This window comes from Propithecus coquereli, unplaced genomic scaffold (assembly GCF_000956105.1).
Source record: "Propithecus coquereli isolate 6110/MARCELLA unplaced genomic scaffold, Pcoq_1.0 Scaffold502, whole genome shotgun sequence".
NCBI classification, from domain to species: domain Eukaryota; kingdom Metazoa; phylum Chordata; class Mammalia; order Primates; family Indriidae; genus Propithecus; species Propithecus coquereli.
In genome coordinates this window covers 303242-313403 of record NW_012150864.1, presented here as the reverse complement: position 1 = coordinate 313403, position 10162 = coordinate 303242, and the positions used below count along the sequence as shown (strand labels likewise).

At 39.8% G+C, this 10162-nt stretch overlaps 1 protein-coding gene across 1 annotated transcript in view; it reads right to left on the bottom strand.

Moving 5' to 3' along the window:
* The window catches only part of VPS41 (vacuolar protein sorting 41 homolog (S. cerevisiae)), a 219530-nt gene that overhangs the window by 28089 nt on the left and 181279 nt on the right, over nucleotides 1-10162 (bottom strand). The window contains exons 17-21 of the mRNA XM_012656464.1: nucleotides 8588-8715; nucleotides 7080-7224; nucleotides 4864-4905; nucleotides 4668-4718; nucleotides 2220-2357 (exon numbers count right to left, since the gene is read on the bottom strand). Of these exons, the coding sequence (XP_012511918.1) occupies nucleotides 2220-2357; nucleotides 4668-4718; nucleotides 4864-4905; nucleotides 7080-7224; nucleotides 8588-8715 (504 nt within the window). The remainder of the gene's footprint in view (nucleotides 1-2219; nucleotides 2358-4667; nucleotides 4719-4863; nucleotides 4906-7079; nucleotides 7225-8587; nucleotides 8716-10162) is intronic.

Here is a 10162-nt window from a genome sequence, read left to right as displayed (position 1 = left end):
GACCTGTGTTCCATAACCTTCACATCATGCTAGCATGCCTGGGATGCATTTACTTGGGGAAATCTACTTTGTCATTCATGAACTGGTATATATGATAGCTTTTTCAAGTGACAAGTAAACATAAAAGAAATCAGTTTCTAATATTAAGTGTATACATAATTCTTATTTCTATGGAAAAAGGAAAGAGAGTTTTCATGAGTTAATAAGTCATGAATACCTCCTCTAAGACAGTTTTGGGTACCTGAACAAGGGCAGAGTTTTATGTTTTTTGAAAATATACACATTTCCCACAATAAACCTTGATAACCAGATGGTCTCTGATGAAGAAGTCTCCACAGGTCTGTGATGTTCTGCTGCTTCCCTACTGGCTAGAGCAGGCTGTCTTCCGTTGAGCACTACTAGACCAGAAAACTTTAAACTGGATGGGCTGGAAGTGCGTGAGGAATGTGAACGTCTGGGTGGCACCTCTGCAGTTGTGTTTAGTGAATGAGAAGAATGAGCCCAGGATGGCTGTAAATCACCTACATGTGCATGGCTCTGAGGAGTCAACTGGAGACTTTTAGAGAAGTCATATCCTCTCTGCAAACATATGACGTTTCCTTAGAAAGTGAGATACAAATGAAGGGGCACTGCTGAAAGACAAGATGCTCACTTTATTGCTGGATTATAAGGTCCCAAGGTGAGAGAAGAGGAGAACATCTGCTTTTATTTTTAGAGTAAGATGATGTATTTCCAAATTTATTCTTCAGAAAGTGTTTTAGGGCCCTAAGTATAAAATGTTGAAGGTTTTTTATAAGTTAGTACACAGGCAAGATATTTTTTTCATTAACTGTAGACATTAAAAATCCACTGAGCTGAAATTGGTTTGCAGTAAATCTCATACATTTAATATTCACCATGGGTTGAAGAAGTAATTATAAAATTTGTACATGTGTATAAACTGTGCTATCAATCGACTTCTTTATACATGTCTCTTATGGGTCAGATATGTTTTTTTTAAATTTTGTTTATAAACACAGCTGAGTAAAAAGTATTTATCTGGCTATCCGAATTTAGTAAGACATTTGTAGATGTCAGATAGAATTAGATTTCAGGAACTGTGGGAAATAATACTGTCTGCCTTAAGATTGCCCAGTTGTTAGCTCATACATAGTATTACAGTTTATTTTGAAACAGCAGTCTCATAAAACTTACTGGTCCATATTTAGCCCTAACTGAGGCCTTGTATACGTTTAATTCATTCATTTTCTCACTCACGAGGCAACAAATATTTAGTAAATATGTAATGTGTGCTGGGTATTAGGCTTACTAAAATGAGTAAGACAAATGACTTGTCTTTGAAGAATTTACAGAAGACTGAGAAAGAGAGACTAGAAAATAGTTAATTATAATGGAATGGAATGTGCCAGAGAAATACAGAATCACAGAAGGCAGATATTTAAAGCAGACAGGGCCGGGTGGGGTGGCCAGCACTTTGGGAGGCTGAGGCGGAAGGATTGCTTGAAGCCAGGAGTACAAGACCAACCTGGGTAACACAGGGAGACCCTGTCTCTATAAAAATTTAAAAATAATTAGCTGGGCATGGTAGCGTGTACCTGTAGTCCCAGCTACTCAGGGGGCTAAGGCAGGAGGATTGCTTGAGCCCAGGAGTTCGAGGCTGCAATGAGCTATGACTATGCCACTGCACTCTAGCCTGCACTCACTCTGGTGACAGAGTGAGACCAAGAAAGAAAGAAAAGAAAGAGAAGAAAGAAAAAAAAAGAAAGATAGAAAAGCAAGCAAGCAGACAGGGTGTAGGACCTAAGCTATAATCAAGGTTTATCAACCAGATTCCTGAGTGTAGCAATTGCTTCCGGCTTTGGACAGTCTGTCTTCCTCCCAGACTCTAACACAGAGGTGCCACTCTGATCCTGGGAAATGGACTCCAAATCCTGCCATCAGTTTTGCTTGATGGTTGATTGAATCCTACACCTTGGATTAAACCTTTCTTCCAGTTACACCTGTCACAAAAATGCTTGCGCTCCTCACCAAAATCTAATCCAACAATACCTTCTTTTCTCATCAGAATGTCCTGGCAAAACCTACTGCTTTGGGAGCAACAGTCTTTACCTTAGATGGGGATGGATGAGCAGAGATAGGAAGAGAAGAACAACAAACAGCTTACCAACAATGACAACCTCTTCACCTGAAGTGCATAAGTGGGGGAGCCTGTGCCTTACCTTTTCAAGCGGGCAGTGGGTACTATCTCGGAGAAAGGGAAGCAAGTTTGGTCGATCATATTCAGCATAAAGACTGATCTGTTTTTCGTGGTAGCGCTGCCCCTTGTGATGGTCTCTCTTGAAAAGCTTATGCAAATACTAAAGGGAACAAAAGAATAGTCCATGAATATTAAGATAACAAAAGCAATACCTGGGCAGCATTGCTACTTTTAGTTCTAAATAGCTCCCATAGAGAGGCTGGGGAAGAAGCAGTCTTCAGGAAAAATCTCTAGGTGATGGGGGTGTGGAAAGCAGAACTTCTTTGGGAGGGCAGGACTGTGACTCAGTTTCTTTATCTGCAAAAATCTCATTGGGTTGTTGAGAGAATTAAATGAGTTACCATTTGTAAACCACTAAGAACCATGCCTGGCATACACTAAGCACTACAGAGATGTTAATGATAATTGTTAATATCGTCATCAGCATCTGCTCTGGCTAAGAAATAAAATGATTGATTAGTGGTTCTCCTAGATTATAAAAATTCTCTTCTTTTATATAAAAGGGGGTAGAGTTATGGGTTTAGCATATGTTCTTAAAAACTCAAGTATCAGGCGCTAAATTAATTCTTACACGTTCCACATTCTCCTTTTTGTTGAGTCTTGAAATGTTGCCTACACTGGTGACACCAAAAACAAAAATAAAAAGTAAAAATCAGGAAGAATACAGGTGTTCTGAATCAATTTTCAAAACTGATTCCTTACCCTAGCTGTCTGAAAGAGTTAATAGACTTAAAGGCAGTAAGTAATTGACTTTTCACTCACAGGAAATATTAAGTTTATCAATATCACACTCAGATGTTAGGAAATAGTGTTCAATGTTTAGTTAATGTTAAATGTAAACAAAACCCTCACAATGAACTGAAGGCAGGAAGCCTTAATCATACTGAACACATCAAGTGCACTCACACCTTCAGTGGCTGTATCCAAGTGGACTGGTTCATAATAAACACAGAGCCTCGGCTGCCCCTGAAGCTGTGATTGTAAATGAGTGAGCTGATGATGTTTGACATTTGCTGTTGTTCACAGCCACAAATAAGCCTGACCATGACATATGCACCTTAAAGAACCCCTGCGTGGGCTAACTGTTCACACAGCCCTAAGGCAAGACGGAGAGGCACAAGCAGTCAGACTGAACTCATCTGCCAGGCCGAGGTGTGATGAAGACCACCACCAGTCTACTGGCACGGGGTCAGTGTGTGAGCTGGGATACACAGTGCTGTTTCCCAGAGCACAAACAGGACAGGGAGGCTCTGTCACCTCCGCCAAGTCAAATTTATACAGACGATACACTGCCCGGGCAGGGAAGATGAGCCATTTGGGTGTGGGATCTGCCACTATCTCACCATTAAACTGATTACACTGTCACACAGATAGCTACTGCCTGTAATCCTGTCTTGCGGCTTAAGTAGGTCAGAAATCACTGCTTTATAAATGAAAGGTGGCCGGCAGTGTGAAGCCTTGCTTGGGTAAGCAGATAATCTTGAGATTTCTAATCATGGATGATATAGCAATAGCATCTGCACAGCAAAAGAATAAAAAAGTGCCTCACATTCCTATCCTCGAGTATTCAAAAGCTTCAGTGTATAAAACTGACTTTTGAATAAAACACTTTATTCCCTGAGCCTCCTCCTGGGGTGCAAGGAGATGGACAAAGATACAAGCATACTCATCGTATCTGATACCCATAGTCCCACTGGTGTAATCCTTGTCTACTGAAGCCTTTTCTTGTGTAAGTTTTACAGGAGATAGAAAACATCAACTCCTGCTTTATTCCCATGATTATGCAATGCAAAGAATCAAAGTAGCCCCCAGGAAAATCTAGAATAATGGGCCTTAGTAGCATAACTACCAAGACTACACAAGAGAAGTGAGATTAGCTATTGCCACGTGGAGGGACAAAAAAAAAATGAGGCTCTACTTATTTTTTTATCACTCTGTGGTCCCAAACCCAGAACGATTGTATGGTATTTCCTTGGCAGAACTTGGTGTCTGCTGTGCGCTACTGTCTTTTGCTGTAATTTATGCCATGATTGTACTTAATGGGAACTACAGAGGGGAAGGTGCTTATTCTTAGGCACAGTATAACACAAAAATAGTCATTATAATTATATATAGTCATTCTATTATATTTACATATATTATAGTTTCATATAGATATATTCATAACTTTTTTCCATCACAATTCAATTGTGAGTCGAAATGCAAGTGCCTGATCTGGAATTAATCCCTAGCCCCAGACTCATAGCGTCTGCCACATTTTAATCATTACCAAACACTGTTTGTGGTCAAACCTCCAATCTGAGTATTAATCTCCTTGAAGAGTTCACAGCAGTAACCTCTCATCAGTACCGCAAGGTGATGCACCCACCAAGCAATCAGAAGGGCAAAAGAAGGAGACTGCCATGCTTACCACGTGCTGCAACTCCGGTCTGTCTTCTAATTCTTCCACTACCTTTTTAATCTAGAGAAAAAAGAAGAGTTTAAATGTGGAGTTATGAGAACATAAACACAGCTGCAAAATTATCTGATAAACATCTTTCTTCTTTATGACTACAGTGGTCCCAAACATTCATCTGGTAACGCATATAAAAACAAAAGGCACTCACTGAAATTTTATCTTCATTGTCCAAAAGCATGTCAACAGCTTTCTGAAACATAAAAAAATAGCCAGTCATTGAAACCTGCTATTTAAGAGGAGAAGACTAAACACAATGCAGTGCACATGCTACCACAGTCAAAGGTAGAGAGCTTATTTTCTATACTTAAGGAGGCCCTTAGCTTTACAATGGCCCTTAAGTAAAATGATATTTGTAAAGAAATGCTTTTCAAATGTGTCTCAGTCTGAGGTCTATGTGTTTTGCATACTGCTAAAATGGTGCCTGGCTGTAACTTAGCAAACACAAAACAATCTGACTATACATATTCTAGGCCCCTGATGTCTCAGATACCTTCACAAGTTCTCATGTGACTCTCAGTAGTTATGGAGAGCAACTCTGTATCAGTACCACGAAAATGAGCTTCCCTTTTATACCCACACCTTGACCGAGCCGCCCTCCGAGATTCCACAGACGTAAGAAGCTGGTCCTTATGTGGAGAAGGGGACAAGAGCCAGGAAAGGAATAAGACACCCGAAGTTGCATAATGACATAAAGCTCATGGACTTTTAAAAGAGGGAAAATAAGTAGTGCAGAGTGACACAGAAGCACACTTTCGAATAGACATAGGTTGATCACTGTTTCAAATTTCTGGCCCTCATATGCCTCCATGGAAGGTGCCATCTGAAGAAAAATGGCATTTAATATTGACAACTGATTAATACACAAGCTTGATTATATGCAAATCATCACCTTCTGTTGACTTAATTGTGATCTGATGTAACGTGTATAATTAACACATGTATTTAAAATAAATGTATATTTAATTGAAATGCATATTTATAAAATGAATATTTTCATTTAAAAAAAAAAAAAAGCTCATGGACTTTTAGAACTTGCTTTAACCAGCTTTAACATTTAGGAACACAAATTAGATAGTTTATGACAAGAGGTAGAGAGAAGACAGCCCACCAGGCTGAGGCTCACACAGAACACCTGGGTCCTGCTCCTGACTTGCTGCCACCCAGGTGTCTGCTCCACACCTGATGTGGGAGTAGAGTGCCCCTAAGTTCTCTTCTGATCAGAAAGATCTATGATTCCTTACCTTTCGTTGGTACTCCTGAATAGTAATTAGTTTTAGCTCATTCATCTTTTTTTTCTACAGCTACACATGCAAAACTAAGCTCTGGAGATACATGGTGGGGCAAAGGGGAGGCTGGCATAAGGGGACACTGGATATGAGGAAAATTTGATTACTTTTTGTGTTAGCATCTCATCCTGTCAATCAACTTCTGCTGCAGAGGCAGAGACTCTCTACATGAACTTCCTTGGAACTGCTTAATTCTTTGTAGATCTGCAGGCCCTAAAGACTTGACTCAATATTTAAAAAATGAGTTAAAGAATCTTTGAGAAAAAGAGGTAGATCTAGCTTCCATCTAAATTAAGTTTAAGTTTGTGGAGATTAATATAGCACATAACACCCCTAAATACAGTAAAATATAATTCAAAAATGCATTAATCCTTTTGGAAACTTTAGGGTTCTACTCTTCAATTTATCTAAAATTTCTGTTTTTGGAATAAGAACAGTGTGTTTTATGAACCTTGTTATTACTATCACCAGCACTTGTAATTAGATTTCCGTTTTTAAAACACACACAGAGTTTGTACCACTTTATACGAGCCACTGTGAGCTGTGGAGGCTGGAACCACTCATTAGTTAAGCAGCCCGCTATTCAAATTTGTGCTACAATAAAAGAACACATCCCACATGTCCTAGACCTGAGCAGCAACTGAGACCAACGGAAACCTCACATGCTGAATCTGTGAATGCCAAGAAATAAAATAGTAATAAGTGAATCAAAACAGAAGTTCACTTAGCTTTTTAATTCTTGAACGTAGTCTAAGAGGGTTTAAATGAGCCAAAGCATATGCCTAATTTATTTCTATGAATTATATAAATTGTTTTACCAGGAAATTGCTTTACACACACCTTTACAAGTTCCACATTAATTTACATGCTTTTACAGAATAATCCCATCAAGGAAAGGATTCCTGAATGCCAACTACTAAAATGACTAATAAATCTAGTGAGGGGCAGAGTGTTCTAAGCATGATCTGCATACAGCAAGCTCTATGACTGATTCACCAGTCTAGCATTTGGATATATGCCTAATTATTAAAAACTTGGAATAGTAAAAATATCAGTACTAAAATAAAGAGTACATTACCTCTGAATCAAAATCCATTAATAAGACAATTTTATCCTTGATAGAACTGAAAAGATTATGCTTGTGAATCAACTGGAAAACGTCTTTATGTCTCAATGTTAAGTATATTTCCAGAGCATTGCCATAGTTTTTGTCATAGGTGTACCTGGTAACACAAAATTTTTTCATTAATATTCATCAACCACTCTATTTAACACACACATAGATCATGTTCCACAACATTAAAAATGGAAACACTTGTTCAGAGAGAAAAGTTAACTTTATTTAGAAAAACATTCCTTGGGATTTAACTATACCTGGCCAATAAGTATTCTTTTCTCAGCACTTTGCTTTTTCTCTCACTGAAACTTCAGAAAATTTACAATATCCAAGTAATAAAAATTTTCTTTTTTTGGGGCTCAGCCTCCTGAGTCTTACGGAAATCCATACATCAAAGCAACTATAGTCCAGAATGAAGAAAATTCTCATTTTAGCAATAGAAAAATCAGTTAAAATTCCTACAAGCAGTGTTCACCTGACAAATGGTTTATATTTCAAAAGCTTATTTGCAAGGAGGTTGCATAAAATTGAAATGTACTTTTTTGTTGAAACAATGTTTTTCACTTCAAGTCCCTAAACCAGCACCTGAAAGCCAACTGAACTGAAACGACAGTTAGTATCACAGGATCTAAGGGGCATCTAAGACAACGCTTCCAAGAGAAAGTGATTAGTGTTCCAACTCAGAATGCCATGAACACAGCCTCCTCTCGAAAGTCTAATGCAATCTTGGATCTAGGCCATTTTGGTATCCCTTTCTTGGCTGTGGACAAAAGAAGTGAGAAAATGGGAGCAGCGTGGTCTCAGGTGCTGGGGGTGCCAAGGAGGGGCTGACGCAGAAACAGTCTTCTTGGATAGACCTGCAGTACCCTTGTTTCCCGAGACCACAGCTCCCTGACAGCATGAATATACTTTATCTGTCTTTGTAGCATGGACATCCAGCACAAAGCCTGCATCACTGCAAGTGCCCAATAAATATGAAAAATATTAACCAAGCTGCCATTTTCTGAGCCCTGACTGTGCTTAGTCCTCTATTATGACATCTCATTTAAAGCTAAAAGTTATCCCATAAGTAATTGTTACTTGTGATCTTACAGATAAGGAATCTGACATTTGAGAGATTAACCAACTTGAAGATCCAAGAACAGAATCCAGAGCTTCGCTCACGGGGAAACTGTGATGCTTGAATGGTCTGAAACCTGGCACCCTTCTATTTCCTAACCACTGCCTCTCCCAGGTGCTGCGGCTTAGGGCTCCTCTCCTCTGGGAATCAGACTGCATTACAGTGATACGGTTTCACTCATTGTCCTTTCTTTCTGGTTGTTCATGTGAAGTTTATGAAAAGCTTTTACTAGGAGTAAATGTAGGAGAACAGCATAAAAGGCAACCTCCCCAGAGTTCGCCAAATCTTAAAGTATGAAAACTTTTCAGTGTAGACTGATGTGGAAAAAGCAGCACTAAAATATACTCACAATTCTGCCAGGGTTTTAAGTAGAGTCTTGTTCTGACTGTCTTTCTTCAGGTGATCCCGAACTGCTTGAACTATTACTGAATTGTTATACAGATCCCCAGGCCACTCACGGATCAATGTGGCAAAACCCTAAATAAAGAGGAAAAACAGAAAAAGAACACTCCTTCAGTGGAATAGTAACTGTGATACTGTGAAATATACACTTGGTCTTCCTTCTGTTTCCTGGCATACAACTCCTAAAATCCTTGGAATCACCAAAGGAGTAAGGCTGGCAGCCACCAGGGAGCTTCAGGATGGAGGCTGGTCACAGGAAGGACTAAGGCAGGATTAGAGGGCTGGAACTTTTCAGCCCCACCCAGCCCCCAACTTCCAGGGGGTGGGGAGGAGTTTTCCCTACACACACCAAGCAAGCAATCAGTTCTGCAATGGACATCAGCTGGGTGCTCTCTAATTCGGTTCCATTCTGACACCACCTGCCTGGAGATAGCACAGATGCCACAGGTTGAGGGCACAGGCCCACAGCACTGGCCCCACTTCAGACGTGCCAACTGCAAATGACAGGTTGTCACCTTCACTTCTGACTGGTCAGCTACAAACTGGGGTTCCCACAACCTCCTCCTTAGGTTTGACTAATTTGCTAGAGCAGCTCACAGAACTCAGGAAAACACTTTACTTACATTTACTGGTTTATTATAAAGAATATTACAAAGGATACAGATGAACGGCCAGGTGGAAGAAATGTGTAGGACCAGGTATGTGGGATGAGGCGTGGAGCTTCGATGCTCTCTCTGGGCACACCACTCTCTAGGGACCTCTCTGAATCCAGTCCTTTTTGGATGTCAACGGAAGCTTCATTACATAAGCATGACTGATTAAATCATTGGCCATTGCTGATCGGCTTAGCCTTTAGCTCCTCATGTTTTATCACTCAAAGTGTGGTGGAGCAGTGTCCTTATTGACAGGGGGTCACAGGAGCATTCTGTGTTGTGAGGGTATAGTGGGAGAAACTGAGTTCGATTTTTCCTATATTCTTAGAACAATCCAAATATTAACAGTTTAAACAATGCTTAAAAGTAGTCATGTAACAGACCGAATAATTTTATGATTAAAACTTTGGTCAATAAACATTTCACCAATTTTCACATTATGGGTTTGGGGATGGTTAAGGGTGGCAGGGAGTACTGAGCAATAATCTCCATTTAACATTTAAGTAGGTAGTGCCATCTACTGCTGTTCTTATTTTTATGAAATGCACAACTAAGAAAGGCATCCTGTTCCTTCTGTAAAGTACCACTACATAGACAGAGTTTAGGTTTGACTGGCTCCATCCTCATTTTGAACTAACTGTAACATTTATGTTATCTTTAAACTTCTTACATGATATCTTTAAACTTCTTACAGATATTATCCAAGTCAACTACTTTCCCCACCACCTTTCTATGCACTTGAGGTCTGGGCTGCTGGTTGTGCACCGCACAGCCAGCACAACTGTACACAGAGGGGTGCTGGGGACAGAGCAGCTCCTACAGTGAAACTGTCCAGCATTCTATATCGTTAACAACTCTCCATCTTTGTC